Below are 17,559 nucleotides of genomic sequence, written 5' to 3' on the forward strand. Positions count from 1 at the left end.
TTCAGCCACATGTCTTTAGTAAAAAAAAAATCGAAATCTAAAAAAAAAATTAGCTACCTAGCGGCAACAGTGACACTAATACAGCGATCAGAAAACCGATCGCTTAGTGACACTGGCAATAGGGGGTGAAAGGGTTAACTAGGGCGGTGATCAAGGAGTTAAACCTTTATTAGGGGGGGGTACGGGGCTACCCTGGACCTAACACTAACTGCCTGTCACACTAACTGTCACACTGACACTAAATGCAGTGATCAGTAAATATATGATCACTGCAATCAGTGACACTGTGACAGGGGGCTGGGGGGGGTGATCGTAAGGGGTTAAGTGTGCCTATGTGTGTGGTGTCAGTGTAGTGTTGGTGCCACTTACTGTGATGTCTTCTCTCCTCTCGTCGGATTTAAAATACAGCCGAGAGGAGAGCTGACTTCACTTCCTCTGCCAGTGTTTACATTACACAGGCAGAGGAAGTCACACGGCGGGCGTTGCCGGATTGGCTGGGAGCGATTACGAGGGGGCCGACAAAAACGTAAGTAAGACGCCCGCCGCATGTAGCAGGGGGGGGGTCCCGATCGGACCCTTGACCCGCAAGAAGGCAGGGACATACATGTACGCCCATATGCCTGTACGTGCCATTCTGTGGACGTACATATACATGCGGCGGGCGTTAAGCGGTTAATGATTTTGCAGCATGGATTACTTTATTGCAAAATCATGATCTACATATTAACCACTTAACGACCGCATTCTGCATATATACGTCAGCAGAATGGCACGGCTGGGCAGATGTACGTACCGGTACATCCTGTACATCTGCCCAGCCGTGGGTCGCGGGCGCGAGCCCGCAACGCACGCCCGCGACACGGTCCGAAGCTCCAGGAACGTGGGACCCGCGTACCCGATCGCTGCTGGGGTCCCGCGATCGGTCCCTGTAGCCGAAGAGCGGGGAGAGCCACGTGTAAACACGGCTTCCCCGTGCTTCACTGTGGCGGCTGCATCGATCGTGTCATCCACTTTATAGGGAGACACAATCGATGACGTCACTCCTACAGCCACACGCCCCTACAGTTGTAAACACACACTAGGTGAAACATAACTCCTTCAGCACCCCCTGTGGTTAACTCCCAAACTGCAACTGTCATTTCCACAATAAACAATGCATTTTAAATGCATTTTTTGCTGTGAAAATGACAATGGTCCCAAAAATGTGTCAAAATTGTCCAAAGTGTCCGCCATAATGTTTATAGCGCAAAAAATAAAAACCGCAGAGGTGATCAAATACCACCAAAAGAAAGCTCTAATTGTGGGAAAAAAAGGACGCCAATTTTGTTTGGGAGCCACATCGCACGACTGCGCAATTGTCAGTTAAAGCGGCGCAGTCCCGATTTGCAAAAAGGGGCCTGGTCCTTTAGCTGCATTTTGGTCCGGGGCTTAAGTGGTTAAGGAACTTTCAAGGACTGTGGTCTGTTTAATGAGTTTGCATTAATTTCAGCATGTGCAAAGTGTTCCATGCATGCTGAAATCAATCCAAACTCATTAAGGAGGTTGAGGCTGCACTCATTGCCGCTGATTAGGCGGCTCTCTAAGGGCCCTTTCACACGGGGCAGATCAGTAATGATCCTCCTCCGTGTGTCCGTAAGCTCAGCGGGGATCGCTCCGTAAATCCCTGCTGAGCCGTCGGATGACAGGGCGGTCTTTGCACACTGTGCATGGACCGCCCTGTCTTTTCTCCGATCTCCCCTATGGGGGATCAAATGAACACGGACCGTGTGTCCGTGTTCATCCGATCCGCAGACAAAAGAAAAAATAGGGTTTTCTTCCGTCTGCAAAATCAGATGTTTGCGTAGGCGGATGATTACAGGTGTCAGCGGATGTTTATCCGCTGACACCCGCAATCACATAGGGACCAATGTATGTCCCTTTTTCATCCGCAAACGGATGGATGAAAAAGCGGACATACGGTCTGCACGTCTGAAAGGAGCCTAAGGCTACTTTTACAAGGAGGCATCAGCGGTACAGCGCCGCTAAAAACTTTACTGACGTTTTTGCAGCGCTATTCGGCCACTAGCAGGGTGCTTTTAACCCCCGCTAGCAGCCAAAAATGGGTTAAAACCGCCCGCAAATCACCAGCGCCTCTTTGCTGGCGGTTCGGCGGAGCTGCCCATTGATTTCAATGGACGGGGCACTTTAGGAGCAGTGTATACACTGCTCCTACAGCGCTTGCAGGACTTTTTTTACTGTCCTGCCAACGCACCGCTCCAGTGTGAAAGCCTTCAGCTTTCACACTGGAGTGAAAGGAGAGGCTCTTTCAGGGCACTTGGCAGGCGCTATTTTTTAGCGTTATAGCACCTGCAAAGCGCCCCAGTGTGAAAGTAGCCTTAAGCTGCCCTGATAAGGCAGCACTGATATGCTACACTGATGAGGCAGCACTGATATGCTGCACTGATATGCTACACTGATGAGGCCACACTGATGGCCACTGATAAGCTGCACTGGTGAGGCTGCATTGATAGGCGATGGTGAGACTGCATTGTTGGGCACTGGTAAAGGCTGTGCTGATGGGCACCGGTGAGGCTGCATTGATGAGCACTGGTGAGGTTGCATTAATGGGTACCAATGAGGCTGCATTGATGAGTGAGTGAGTGAGTGAAAAACTTGTAAAGCGCAACACATGCGAACTGAATCGCCTCTGGGCGCTGTTTTCATTCCATGGTTAAGGAAAAAGACCCCTTGACCTCAGAAGAAATGGGTTTTAATCTTTCTCCTGAAGGCCAAGTGGTCTTACTCTAATCGGATGGTAGTTGGTAGCACATTCCACAGCCGAGGTCCCTGGACTGCAAATCTTCGATCTCCTTTGGACTTGTATTTGGCTTTGAGTATTTGGAGTAGGTTTTGATTTGTGGATCGCAGAATGCGATTTGGGTTATGGGCTTTTATTTTTTTGCATAGATATTGGGGGGCATTTCCGTGAATACACTTGTGCGTTAGGCAGAGCGCCTTGAAAGCGATTCTGTCTTTTACTGGCAACCAATGAAGGGCTCTCAGCGAAGGTGAGACTGATTCCCATGTTTTTTTGCCAGTCACTAATCGAGCGGCCGTATTTTAAACGACTTGCAAACGAGTGATTTGGTATTTAGGGAGTCCTAGATAGAGGGCATTTGCGTAGTCCAGTCTGGAATAGTGATGTCGCGAACCTAAAATTTCGCGTTCGCGAACGGCGATTGCGAACTTGCGCATATGTTCGCGAATGGGCGAACCGCCATAGACTTCAATGGGCAGGCGAATTTTAAAACCCACAGGGACTCTTTCCGGCCACAATAATGATGGAAAAGTTGTTTCAAGGGGACTAACACCGGGACTGTGGCATGCCGGAGGGGGATCCATGGCAAAACTCCCATGGAAAATTACGTAGTTGTCGCAGAGTCCGTTTTTAATCCATAAAGGGCATAAATCACCTAACATTCATAAATTGTTTGGAATAACGTGCTTTAAAACATCAAGTATGAAGTTATATCGATCAGGTAGTGTAAGGGTTAGGGTTACAGATAGGGTTAGGGTTAGGGTAACAAATAGGGTTAGGGTAACAGATAGGGTTAGGGTAGGGTTAGGGTTACAGACAGGGTTAGGGTTACAGATAGGGTTAGGGTTAGGGTCTGTAACCCTATCTGTAACCCTAACCCTATCTGTAACCCTAACCCTATCTGTAACCCTAACCCTATCTGTTACTCTAACCCTATCTGTTACCCTAACCCTGTCTGTAACCCTAACCCTATCTGTAATAACTTGAATGAATGAATGAATGAAAAACTTATATAGCGCAGCACATGCGAACTGAATCGCCTCTGGGCGCTAGTTGTTCGTGTCTCAAGACATCAGAAGAGCAGAGTTTTGATCTGCTTTCTGAAAGACAGGTGGTTTTCCTCCAACCGAATGCTGGTTGGTAAAGCATTCCATAGCCTGGGACCTTGAAAAGCAAACCTTCTTTCTCCTTTGGACTTGTATTTGGTTTTTGGAACCTTGACCAGATTTTGGTCGGTGGATCGCAGAATGCGGTTGGAATTGTGAGGTTTGATCTTGTCGCAAAGATATCGCGGAGCCTTCCCATGGATGCACTTATGTGTCAGGCAGAGTGCCCGAAGAGAGACTTGAGAGGTGCCCGAAGCTGAGCTGGAGGAGGATGTTGTGTCAAGGTTATGAGCGGAAGCTGTAGAAGATTGGGTGTCCTGTGTTAGCCAGTCAACTATGTCCTCAGAACTTTTCGAGTTCAAGGTACGTGGCCTCTGAACACTGGGCATTATTGTAGGGCCAAAGGGAATCACAGCACCACGACCATGACATCCCCTGCGGGGTGGCCTGCCTCTGCCATTCATTTTTTTTATTTGTTTAGTTGTACTATGCGTGCAAGCTACTGTGACACCAGATATGAGTGGCACTGTGCACTGGCAGAAGTTGGTAGAGTAGACGCTGTAGGCCTGACACACGCCTGCAGACAACTAACTGCAATTCTATTGCAGTCAAAATTGTGTTTTTTCTTTTTAAATTTAATATACTATGCCACCAGATATGAGTGGTGGCACTGGGCAAGTGGGCACAGTTTACACTATGAGCCTGACACATGCTGGCAACTGACTACTATTCTATTGCAGTACATTTTTGGGGGTTTTTAAATGTTATGTACTGTGCCACAAGATAGATGAGTGGTGGGTGGCACTGGGCACAGTGTACACTGTACCCTGACACACGCTGCCAGCCAGGCAATGACTACTATTATATTGCAGTAATAATTATTTTTTTTAAATGTTATCTACTGTGCCACCAAGATAAATGAGTGGTGGGTGGCACTGGGCACAGTGTACGCTGTACCCTGACACACGCTGCCAGCCAGGCAACTGACTACTATTATATTGCAGTAATATATTTTTTTTTAAATGTTATCTACTGTGCCACCAAGATAGATGAGTGGTGGGTGGCACTGGGCACAGTGTACGCTGTGATCCTGACACACACGCTTCCTGGCAGGCAACTGCAATTAGATTACAGAGGGAAAAAAAAAGCAGACTGATATACTAGCCCTAAAAAGGGCTTTTTGGGGTGCTGTCCTTACAGCAGAGATCAGATGAGTCTTTCAGGACTGGAGTGGACACTGAAAACACTAGCCTAGCTATAGATTTCCCTATCAATTCAGCAGCGTGAAACAGGAGAAGTTAACCATTTGAACCATTGAGCTTAAGATAACTGGATGTCATCCAGCTATCTATTAGAGAGAGGAATTTCTCTAGTCCAAGAGAATGGTCCTTTTTGTTGCAGATGTGGAAATACAGTTGAGTGTCGTCTGCATAGGAGTGGTAAAGTAACTTCTGGTTCCTGATGATTTCAAAGAGGGGGCGGAGATAGATATTAAACAATAGGGGTGACAAGGGAGATCCCTGAGGGACTCCGCATGATACTGTACGTTTTTCAGAAGCGAAAGATCCCAGTTTCACTGTTTGTGATAGGTTTTCAAGAAGTAGGAGAACCAGCGTAAATCACCTTCCGCTACTCTGGCCACTTCAGTTAGCCTAGCTAGTAGTAGTCCGTGGTCTACAGCGTCAAAAGCCAAGCTTAGGTCCAGCAGGATCAGGAGACAAGATTCTCCTTCATCTGCGGCCTCTAGAACGTCATCCCATATTTTGACCAGTGCCGTTTCTGTTCCGTGACCCGGATGGAAGCCTGATTGGAACGTGTCGAGTAATTTATGGGTGTCTAAATGCATTTGCAGTTGTTGTACAACTTCTTTCTCCATTATCTTGGAGAAAACATTGAGACCTGTTATGGGCCTCCGGTTATTTGGGTCTTTGGGGTCAAGAGTGTTTTTTTTTAGGATTGGTTTTATTGTACCTTGTTTCAGCAAGATGGGTACCATGCCCTCCTTGAATGATTGGTTTATGAGCTGCGTGCTAGCTGGTGCCAGTATATCGGCACTTTCTTTCAGCAGTTTTGTGGGAATTATATCATTGGGTGCTGTGCTGTTACGCAGAGTCCCAATGATGGTTTTAGTGGCATTAATGGTGATGGGTTTTAGATTGAATTTTGGTGGTTGCGGCAGGTTTATGTGGGTATTTGGTTTGGGATTTGGGGAAAGGTTAGGGACGATTCCATTTTGCTGAATATTTTCACTGATTTTTTCAATTTTATTAATGAAATAATCCGATAATTCGTTGCAAAGTTCTTGTGAATCAGAATTGGGGGCCTCTAAACATACTGGATTCATCGTCTGCGAAACCAGCTTAAAGAGTTCACGGGGGCGGTTCAGGGCATTTGCGATGATGTTGGAGAAGTGAATTTTTTTGGCCATAAAAATTTCTTTGTGATATTTCTTTGTTATTATCTTGTAGATGGTGTGGTTTTCCTCTGAAGAGCTCCTTTTCCAAGCAGCTTCTGCTCTTCTACGCTCTTGCTTTAGCAACGTCAGCTGGTCATTAGACCAGCTGGAGTTGTTTTCCCGGATGCGATTTTTGCGTTTTGGTGCCACCAAGTCAGCTGACTGTAGCAGCGCCTTGTTGATGGTGTCAAGTGTTTTTGTGGCTGTTTGTTTTTGTTGGATTGTTTTTATTTTGTTCCCTAGTGTTGTTTTGAAGAGTTCCGAGTGGAGCTTCTTCTGAGATCTAGTCCAGTGAGTTGTCACCGGTTTTCTCGTTTTTTTTGGCCTGGCGTTATTGGTGATTTTGAATTTAATGGCATGGTGATCAGTCCATGCTAGTGGCTCATTTTCCAAGACGTCAATTTCCAAATCTTGTTTGAAAATGAGATCGAGTGTATGACCTGAGGCATGAGTGGGGCCTAGTATTAGTTGCTGCAGACCTAATCCTTCCAGATGGTCGTTGCAAGCGTCGGCTACGGGGTCCAACGAGGAGTTGGCCCAGAGGTTGAAATCCCCAAGCACCAAAAGGTGTTTGATGCTTAGGGTGTATGAGGAGATGAATTCTGTCAGTGACGTGAGCAGATGCGTTTTTGGGCCGGGCGGTCTATAGCAGAGTAGAATATGGATCATATATAAACAAAGAGGGTGGGGGTAGTGGCGCTGTCTGTGTATACCCTGTATGACCAGGGTGTGATCTGGCTGAGAATCTGTGAGTATCCTACCGCAATCAGCGAGGATCATAAGTGAATGACACAAAATAATATAATGAAGTGAAACCGAATGGCCACTAGATGGCAATACTGATGGTACTGTGATCTGACTAAATAAGTCAAGATAATTAGTGCTTAAGCACTAGGAGTGTGACCAACTGGTTAATAACAGCTTAAAAGCAATACTAATCAATTTAAATGTATAAACCACTGTGTAAGGTGAGTGGTTATATTCAGTGAACCAGTGAGTGATTATATTCAGTGAACCAGTGAACATATGTGAAGTATGTTAACCACAGGTGTCAGCAAACCTAATATGCTAAATAAACAATGTGATTTAACAACCATCTGTTGAATAGATAAATAAATCAAAAAAGATCATAGGCACTTGTGACATTAAGTGAACAACAGCATAAGCCAGTTCATTCAGAAGGTGTCATCTGAGTAGCTTAATAAGTCGGCAATCATAAGCCAAAAATATAATATATCATCCGCAGGTATCAGCAGGTAGTGGTATGCTAAATATACTGAAATAATACTGTAATAGTAATAATCTGTTGAAAGATGAGTATAAACCAAAGTCCTTCCAACTTGTGACAGTAGGTGAACGACAGCTTAAACAGTTCATTCAAAAGGGTGCCATCTCAGTGACTTGCTTGGTGGACAAACTTAATACTTCAGGTGCACTCGCTGTGGCTCCGGTGCTCCCCCTTATGCGTCCCCACTCACCAGAGTTGAACACCCCTACAGGGGTAGACAGCGTAGATAGGGTATCCACCAGATTTTCCACAGCTTGGACCTCTAGGCACTGGATTCCCCGGCGTTCCCTTTATTCCAAAGTAGGACTGGGTAGTTATCTTTGTATACCTCCAGAAAAAAGGACAGAAACTCCCATAGCGTAGTAAGTTTTGAAAATAGCCTATGGGCTAGGTTTTATTGGCAGTGCCAGCAAAAATAAAATTAAAATGACAAGATTACAAAAACTGACAGGGGCTAGATGATTAAATAAAAATATGAAAAAAATGAAAGAAATAAAAAATCCAGGCTGGTAATCCCAGCCGTGGAATGTAAAAACAAATCCAGCAATGTTCCCACAACGCACTAACAGTCCGGCGCTTGTGACTGAGCTGTAGAGCGGCGTGCGCTCCAGGTGCGTTCCAGCTCGTCTCCCGGAAGTGCTTGGGGGTATGCGTGTATCCGCTTGACGATCGTTTCGTCCAATCACGTCTTCTGAAGCGGAGAAGACGTGATTGGACGAAACGATCGTCAAGCGGATACACGCATACCCCCAAGCACTTCCGGGAGACGAGCTGGAACGCACCTGGAGCGCACGCCGCTCTACAGCTCAGTCACAAGCGCCGGACTGTTAGTGCGTTGTGGGAACATTGCTGGATTTGTTTTTACATTCCACGGCTGGGATTACCAGCCTGGATTTTTTATTTCTTTCATTTTTTTCATATTTTTATTTAATCATCTAGCCCCTGTCAGTTTTTGTAATCTTGTCATTTTAATTTTATTTTTGCTGGCACTGCCAATAAAACCTAGCCCATAGGCTATTTTCAAAACTTACTACGCTATGGGAGTTTCTGTCCTTTTTTCTGGAGGTATACAAAGATAACTACCCAGTCCTACTTTGGAATAAAGGGAACGCCGGGGAATCCAGTGCCTAGAGGTCCAAGCTATGGAAAATCTGGTGGATACCCTATCTACGCTGTCTACCCCTGTAGGGGTGTTCAACTCTGGTGAGTGGGGACGCATAAGGGGGAGCACCGGAGCCACAGCGAGTGCACCTGAAGTATTAAGTTTGTCCACCAAGCAAGTCACTGAGATGGCACCCTTTTGAATGAACTGTTTAAGCTGTCGTTCACCTACTGTCACAAGTTGGAAGGACTTTGGTTTATACTCATCTTTCAACAGATTATTACTATTACAGTATTATTTCAGTATATTTAGCATACCACTACCTGCTGATACCTGCGGATGATATATTATATTTTTGGCTTATGATTGCCGACTTATTAAGCTACTCAGATGACACCTTCTGAATGAACTGGCTTATGCTGTTGTTCACTTAATGTCACAAGTGCCTATGATCTTTTTTGATTTATTTATCTATTCAACAGATGGTTGTTAAATCACATTGTTTATTTAGCATATTAGGTTTGCTGACACCTGTGGTTAACATACTTCACATATGTTCACTGGTTCACTGAATATAATCACTCACTGGTTCACTGAATATAACCACTCACCTTACACAGTGGTTTATACATTTAAATTGATTAGTATTGCTTTTAAGCTGTTATTAACCAGTTGGTCACACTCCTAGTGCTTAAGCACTAATTATCTTGACTTATTTAGTCAGATCACAGTACCATCAGTATTGCCATCTAGTGGCCATTCGGTTTCACTTCATTATATTATTTTGTGTCATTCACTTATGATCCTCGCTGATTGCGGTAGGATACTCACAGATTCTCAGCCAGATCACACCCTGGTCATACAGGGTATACACAGACAGCGCCACTACCCCCACCCTCTTTGTTTATATCTGTATTTCTGTTTGCCTCGGTAAACATGTTTTAGGGGGGGCAGCAGTCTGTTCACAATTACCTTCCTCACATTCACCTTTCATACGCGCAGGTTTTGCTCTTTTTCTTAGAATATGGATCATGTCTTGGGGATTTGTTTGCAGCTGTAGAGTGAGGGTTTCCATGAATGGAAGCGAGTTTTGAAGGACTGGTTTGGTGATCAAGAGGTGAGTCTTGTGGATCACCGCCAAGCCTCCCCCTCTTTGCCCCACTCTGTTTTGCATTTGAATTCGGTAGTTTGCTGGCACCAGTTCTCCCAGAATGGTATGGCAGTCGGCTGTGAGCCAGCTTTCTGTGATAAAGAGGCAGTCTAAGTCGTGTTGAAGGATGAAATCATAGATTTCTTGTCAGTGTTTTACTGCCGATCTTGTGTTGACCAACGTGCATGCTATGCGCTTCGGCTGGGGTTCGGTTTTTGACTATCGATCGTCGAATGATTCTGAGCAGTCGCTCACTGCTTAGAATGGGTACCAATGAGGCAGCATTGGTTAGGCTGCTATGATGGGTATTGGTGAGGCTGCTATGATGGGCATTGGTGAGGCTGCTATGATGGGCACCAGTGAGGCTGCGTTGATGGGCACTGATCAGTCCACACTGATGGCCACTGATAAGCTGCACTGGTGAGACTGCATTGATAGGCAATGGTGAGGCTGCATTGTCAGGCACTGGTGAGGCTGCATTGATGAGCACTGGTGATGGTTGCATTGATGGGCACCAATGAGGCTGCATTGATGGGCACCAGTGAGGCTGCTATGATGGGCATTGGTGAGGCTGCGCTGATGGGCACTGGTGAGGCTGCACTGATGGGCACTGATCAGTCAGCACTGATGAGCGCTGTCTACACTAGTGAGGCTGCATTGATGGGCTCTGATAAGCCCCATAGGTTCTTTTAGCCCCCTAGTTTCACCTAGTTTCACCTTTTCATGTCACTGGATGAGGCAGCTGAATGTCAACACATCTGGCAGTGGCTTGGAGCAATAGCCAGTCTGTTATTGTTTTCTTTTTAATTGCAATAGCAGGCTGGCTATTGTGCCTGACCACTGCTTAAAAATATCCTTAAATCAGGCTGACTATTGTTTCTAGCCGCTGATGGGTGACTTGACGCTGGTGTTCTATCAATCCAAGGGATTGATAGAACATAGGCAAAAGAGGGGCAAGGATGAGCAGAGAACGGAGCGGGGAAGGTGTTCTATCAAAGATTGCAACAGCGGTGGAATGTGTAACCAGTCACATGGTCATACATTTTTACATAATCATGCCCACGGCAAAAGGAGGAGAGTTCCAACTGTTTCAGGGCAGATTGAGCCATTGAGTCAGGACTTTTACATTTTTAAATAATGTCCTACGAAGATATTATTGATGAGTTTGCCAAAAGAAAAAAGTTAGAACTAAAAATATTTAGGGAGTTTCTTACTCCTATAATCTTTAAAAGGCATTTTCTGTATTACAGAGTATTTTCAGTCTGTACAATTAAAGACAGTTATTTTCAGTGTTCTCGTGTGTGGAAATATGTTTTTAATCGATCTATTGTAGCAGCCATCGATGAATGGCGGTGTGTGTGTGTGTGGGGGGGGGGGGCGACATTGAAGGACTCGGCCTTGGGGCGGCAAAAGGAGTAAATCCGGGCCTGGACATGAGGGGAGAGATTGATGGTTGCATTATTTACTTTGTAAGCTGCGAATTGTGACATCTCTTGCAAAACTGAGGGATACCCTCTGTGCCTCCACATGCCACTCACTTCCATCACATGCTGGTAAGTTCAGAAATCTTGCTCGACATTGTATGCTGGCAAATGTGTGGTCATTACAAAGCCTTGGAGTAGCTCACAGGTGCAAGTAGGGGAAGGATAAAACTCTGCACCTAATGCCGCGTACACACGATTATTTTTCGGCATGAAAAAAAAATGTTGTTTTTCAGCATGTCCAAAAAACAAAGTTTTTCCAACTTCATCATTAAAAACGATGTTGCCCACACACCACCGTTTTTGAAAAATGATGAACAAAGCGCGGTGACGTACAACACGTACGACGGCACTCTAAAGGGGAAGTTCTATTCGCCTTTGGGCTGCTTTTAGCTGATTCCTTGTTAGGAAAAGATGATTTGCGCTTTTTTGGCTGTTACAGCGTGATGAATGTGCTTACTCCATTATGAATGGTAGTTTTACCAGAACGAGCGCTCCCGTCTCATAACTTGCTTCTGAGCATGCGCAGGTTTAATACGTCGTTTTAGCCCACACACGATCATTTTTTACAACCCGAAAAACATATTTTTTTAAAACGACGTGAAAAAAATGCAGCATGTTCGATTTTTTTTTTTTGTCGTTTTTCAGAAGATGAAAAACGATGTGAAACCCACACACGATCACTTTAAATGATGTTTTTAAAAACGTTTTTCTTTTTCATGCCGAAAAATGATCGTGTGTACGATAAGTGTTAAGGATGCTTTACTGCTTTACTGCTTATGCAACCTGTTTATTCTGCTCTAATGAGTGTCTGGAACATACCCCAACATTTATAGCCACACGTAGGACTCCTTTGCCTTAATCCAATCATCATGAAATCAGTGGTGCCAACCTACCGCAGCATTTTTTTCTGACAAAAAACATGGACAATTTACTGACTGAGCACATTTTTAACTGGCAACTTAAAAAACTCCTATTAAAAACTTAGACAACCCATATTTAAACCATATAAACACAATGTGGAAACACTGACAATACGCATAACGAGTAATTTGCCTGATTCACACCTAAACATTCAACACAACATGACAAATGATCAATCCCTGATATTTACAGACAATTGTAAAAAAAAATCACTGATTTTTACAAACTGTACATAAACTTACGGTTGGCAACTATGCATGAAATGTGTCAAGGAAGATTCTAATTGTCGGAGATCGGAGATGTGAAAGCTTGTGAAACCACCCATTGCTAATTCCTTAATCCAATCTAATTGTGCCAGGAGAGGTGTTAAAATGGCATTATATGTGAATGACCCCTTTTAGGTATGGTTGAGAACTTTATCATCCCTTTATTTCACTGGGACCACATTGCCTAAATTCCAGTTTAAACCTAATTTTCAGACTTTTAAAGTAGGTGATAATGCTGTTGAATAACACTGCAAGGTTCTTGTGCTAATGTGTGTGTGAATTTTGGTGATATTACAGTTTAAGAAAGCGGGAAGCATGTGCCAACATAGCTTTCATGAGTGTGACCTTCCAGACACATGTAATGGGAAATCCAATCGCTGTCTCGATTTGTTCAAAAAAGATGGCACCTCTTGTATGGATGGCCAAGGGTATTGTCTGCATGGAAAGTGTCCAACAATGAAAAAACAGTGCATTGACCTGTGGGGTTCAGGTAACTAAGAGTGGCCATCATCTTCAATGTATGTGTGTCTTAAAAATATGCATACTGAACAGATATTTCACAAACATAAACTTGTATTGACAAGGACAGCTGTACTGTAGGTATATATGTATGATTCAATTCCAAATGTACAACGAGAATAGGTAGAACTACGAGGTGTAGTATGAGGGAGCAGGTTTAACCACTTAAGGACCGCCTCCTGCACATATACGTCAGCAGAATGGCAGGGCTGGGCACAAACACGTATGGGTACGTCCTCTTTAAGCGCCCAGCCGAAGCTCTGTGACCGCGGCCGCGGGACCCGCGGACCCGATCGCCGCAGGTGTCCCGCAATCGGTCACAGGAGCTGAAGAACAGGGAGAGGTGTCTAAACACACCTTCCCCGTTCTTCACAGTGGCAGTGTCATTGGTCGTCTGTTCCCTGATATAGGGAAAGACGATCAATGATGTCACACGTCCAGCCCCGCCCCCTCGGGTCCCGCGATCAAGGAGCTTTGGCTGGGCGCTTAAAGAGGACGTACCCATACGTGATTGTGCCCAGCCAAAGCTCCGCGGCCGCGGGACCCGTGGACCAGATCGCCGCCGGTGTCCCGCGATCGGTCACAGGAGCTGAAGAACGGGGAGAGGTGTGTGTAAACACACCTTCCCCATTCTTCACAGTGGCAGTGTCATTGATCGTCTGTTCCCTGATATAGGGAAAGACAATCAATGACGTCACATGTCCAGCCCCGCCCCCTACAGTTAGAAACACATATAAGGTCACACTTAACCCCTACAGCGCCCCCTAGTGGTTAATTCCTAAACTGCAATTATAATTTTCACAGTAATCAATGCATTTTTATAGCATTTTTTGCTGTGAAAATGACAATGGTCCCAAAAATGTGTCCGCCATGATGTCAGTCATGAAAAAAAAAATGCTGATCGCCGCCATTAGCAGTAAAAAACAAATTATTAATAAAAATGCCATAAAACTATCCCATATTTTGTAAACGCTATGAATTTTGCACAAACCAATCGTTAAACACTTATTGCGTTTTTTTTTCCAAAAATAGGTAGAAGAATACGTATCGGCCTAAACTGAGGGAAAAAAATGTTTTTTTAATATCTTTTTTTGGGGATATTTATTATAGCAAAAAATATTGTTTTTTTTCCCTAAATTTTTGCTCTATTTCTGTTTATAGCGCAAAAAATAAAAACCGCAGAGGTGATCAAATACCACCAAAAGAAAGCTATATTTGTGGGAAAAAAAGGACGCCAATTTTGTTTGAGAGCCACGTCGCACGACTGCGCAATTGTCAGTTAAAGCGACGCAGTGCCGAATCGCAAAAAGGGGCAAGGTCCTTAACCTGCATATTGGTCCGGGTCTTAAGTGGTTAAAGTGAAAACCTGTTAAATGATGTGTGACTTAAAAATCAGTTGAAATTAATTAATGATCTGTCAATTGACAAATACAGGTCATTATTAAACAGTTGGCAGGTACAAGTGTTTAGATAAAAGACAATACAATCATTTAGAACAATGTTTTGCAAGCTTCAGTCAGCCGTGTACCATCCTCTTTGCCACAACAAAGTTCTGTTGATGAAGATAGTGGAAGAAATAGGAAAAATGAGGACCAAATGCTGTGCAGTAGTAACCACTCCATGGGAAACAAAGACAGGAAATTAGTCAGCTGCTGCTTGTCAGAGCATCCCTATGCAGCTACCATCTCGTAGCCATACCTCCCTTCTATTCTAATGGCTTATAGCACTCTGGTTGCCATACTCGGCCCCAATTTGCTGGCAACTCATGCTCTGAAAAGTCTATCACCATTCATTCTCTTGTCCATGGAGTCACTGGGGAACTCAAGCATGGTGAACAAAAACTATGAGAGTCTATGTTAATTTTAATTGTTTTTAAACCTTGTTTGTCTTTAAAATGCACATTTTTGAGAGTTTTTTTAATCTTTGTTTTTCAAAATAAAATGTAGTATATTAAAAAAGATTTGCAGAGCACTGTGGCTTAGCTAAAGATATACTGCAGCAAAAACAGCTCAGTCATCACATGAAAAGGACCATAAAATTCCACCTGGTGACTAGGTAGACAATACATGATATTCTTATCCAATATTTCATATTTACTTGGCTAAAGTAAAGAAAAGTATTACATTATTCCAGTTGTGCTCATAAGTTTACATCCTGGCAGAATTTATGATTTCTTGGCCATTTTTCAGAGAATATGAATGATAACCCAAAAACGCTTCTTTCACTCATGGTTCGTGTTTGGCTGAAGCCATTTATTATCAATCAACTGTGTTTTTTTACTCTTTTTAAATCATAATGACAACGGAAACTACCCAAATGACCCTTATCAAAAGTTTACATACCCCAGTTCTTAATACCGTGTATTGCCCCCTTTAACATCAATGACAGCTTAAAGTCTTTTGTGGTATTTGTGGATGAGGCTCTTTATCTTCTCAGATGGTAAAGCTGCCCATTCCTCTTGGCAAAAAGCCTCCAGTTCCTGTAAATTATTGGGCTGTCTTGCATGAACTGCACATTTGAGATCTCCCCAGAGTGGCTCAATAATATTGAGGTCAGGAGACTGAGATGGCCACTCCAGAACCTTCACTTTATTCTGCTGTAGCCAATGACAGGTCGACTTGGCCTTGTGCTTTGGATCATTGTCATGTTGGAATGTCCAAGTACATCCCATGTGCAGCTTCCTGGCTGATAAATGCAAATGTTCCTCCAGTATTTTTTGATAACATACTGCATTCATCTTGCCATAAATTTTGACCAAATTTCCTGTGCCTTTGTAGCTTACACCTCCCCAATACATAATCGATCCACCTCCGTGTTTTACAGTAGGAATGGTGTACCTTTCATCATAGGCCTTGTTGATGCCTCTCCAAATGTCGCGTTTATGGTTGTGGCCAAAAAGCTAAATTTTGGTCTCATCACTCCAAATGACTTTGTGCCAGAAGGTTTGAGGCTTGTCTCCGTGCTGTTTGGCGTATTGTAAGCGGGATACTTTGTGGCATTTGCGTACTCGACCATGCAGCCCATCTTTCTTCAAGTGCCTTCTTATTGTGCATCTTGAAACAGCCACACCACGTTTTCAGAGTGCTGTATTTCACCTGAAGTTATTTGTGGGTTTTTCTTTGTATCCCGACAATTTTCCTGGCAGTTGTGGCTGAAATTGTTATTGGACTACCTGGCCGTGTTAAACACAGTTGATTGATAATAAATGGCTTCAACCAAACACTAACCAAAAGTGAAAGACATTTTTTTGTGTTATCATTTATATTCTCTGACAAATGGGCAAGAAATCATGAATTCTGACAGGGTATGTAAACTTATGAGCACAACTGTATATTTCCTGACCCCCCAAAAAATAAAAACAATCTATACAAAACAGGCTGTGCAGCAATGAAACTTTCTTAAATTGTTTACAAAAGATAGAAAAATGAAATCAATAAAAAAAGGCCTTAGTCTACGTGAATGGGGATGGGCGTAGGTTTTCGTTCACGTCGACTAAGTATTGAGCCGGCGTAATTTAGGGAGAAAATTCGACGTGATACTGAGCATGCGCACGCATGCGCCGTTCGTTAAGCACGTCATTTACGCGGGGTCACAATTAATCTCCATACAACACGCCCCCTACCAGCCTACTTTGAATTACGCTGGCTTAAGCCGGCCCATTTACGCTACGCCGCCGCAACTTACTGAGCAAGTGCTTTGTGAAAACTGCACTTGCCTGTCTAAGTTGCGGCGGCGTAGCGTAAATAGGATATGCAACGCCCAACTAAAGATACGCCATTGTATCCGAATCCGGGACAATATTTTTAAATTTTTGCTATAATAAATATCCCCCAAGAATATATAACAATTTTTTTATTTTTCCTCAGTTTAGGCTGATACGTATTCTTCTACATATTTTTGGTAAAAAAAATCACTATAAGCGTTTATTGATTGGTTTGCGCAACAGTTATAGCATCTACAAAATAGGGGATAGTTTTATGGTATTTTTATTAATATTTTTTTTTTACTAGTAATGGCGGTAATCTTCGATTTTTATCGTGGCTGCGACTTTATGGCGACACATCGGACACTTTTGACACATTTTTGGAACCATTGTCATTTTTACAGCGATCAGTGCTATAAAAATGCACTGCTTAGTGTAAAAATGACACTGGCACTGAAGGGGTTAACCATTAGGTGGCGCTAAAGGGGTTAAGTCGGTACTAGGGAGTGATTCTTACTGTTACGGGTCATGGCTACGAGTGACACGTCACTGATCAACAGTCATCCGTGACAATGTCACTAGGCAGATAAGGGGAATGCCTTGTTTACAAAGGCATCATCCTGTTCTGCCTTTGCCGACCACAATCGCAGGCCGCCCGGGAAGATCGAGCTCCTGAGACCCGCAAGCACACTCATGAGGCACGCGGTGGGCGGCAAATTTAAAGGGACGTACAGGTACGCCCATTTGCCTGCCCATGCCATGTTGTCG

General features: G+C 43.9%; 1 protein-coding gene across 1 annotated transcript in view; it reads left to right on the forward strand.

Annotated features, from left to right (window-relative positions):
* LOC120933092 (zinc metalloproteinase-disintegrin-like batroxstatin-2) overlaps positions 1 to 17,559 on the forward strand; it is a 43,284-nt gene that overhangs the window by 23,069 nt on the left and 2,656 nt on the right. Inside the window, exon 2 of the mRNA XM_040346091.1 lies at positions 12,867 to 13,059. Coding sequence (XP_040202025.1) covers positions 12,885 to 13,059 — 175 coding nt within the window. The 5' untranslated portion in view covers positions 12,867 to 12,884. The remainder of the gene's footprint in view (positions 1 to 12,866; positions 13,060 to 17,559) is intronic.

This window comes from Rana temporaria, chromosome 3, assembly GCF_905171775.1.
Source record: "Rana temporaria chromosome 3, aRanTem1.1, whole genome shotgun sequence".
Lineage (NCBI taxonomy): Eukaryota > Metazoa > Chordata > Amphibia > Anura > Ranidae > Rana > Rana temporaria.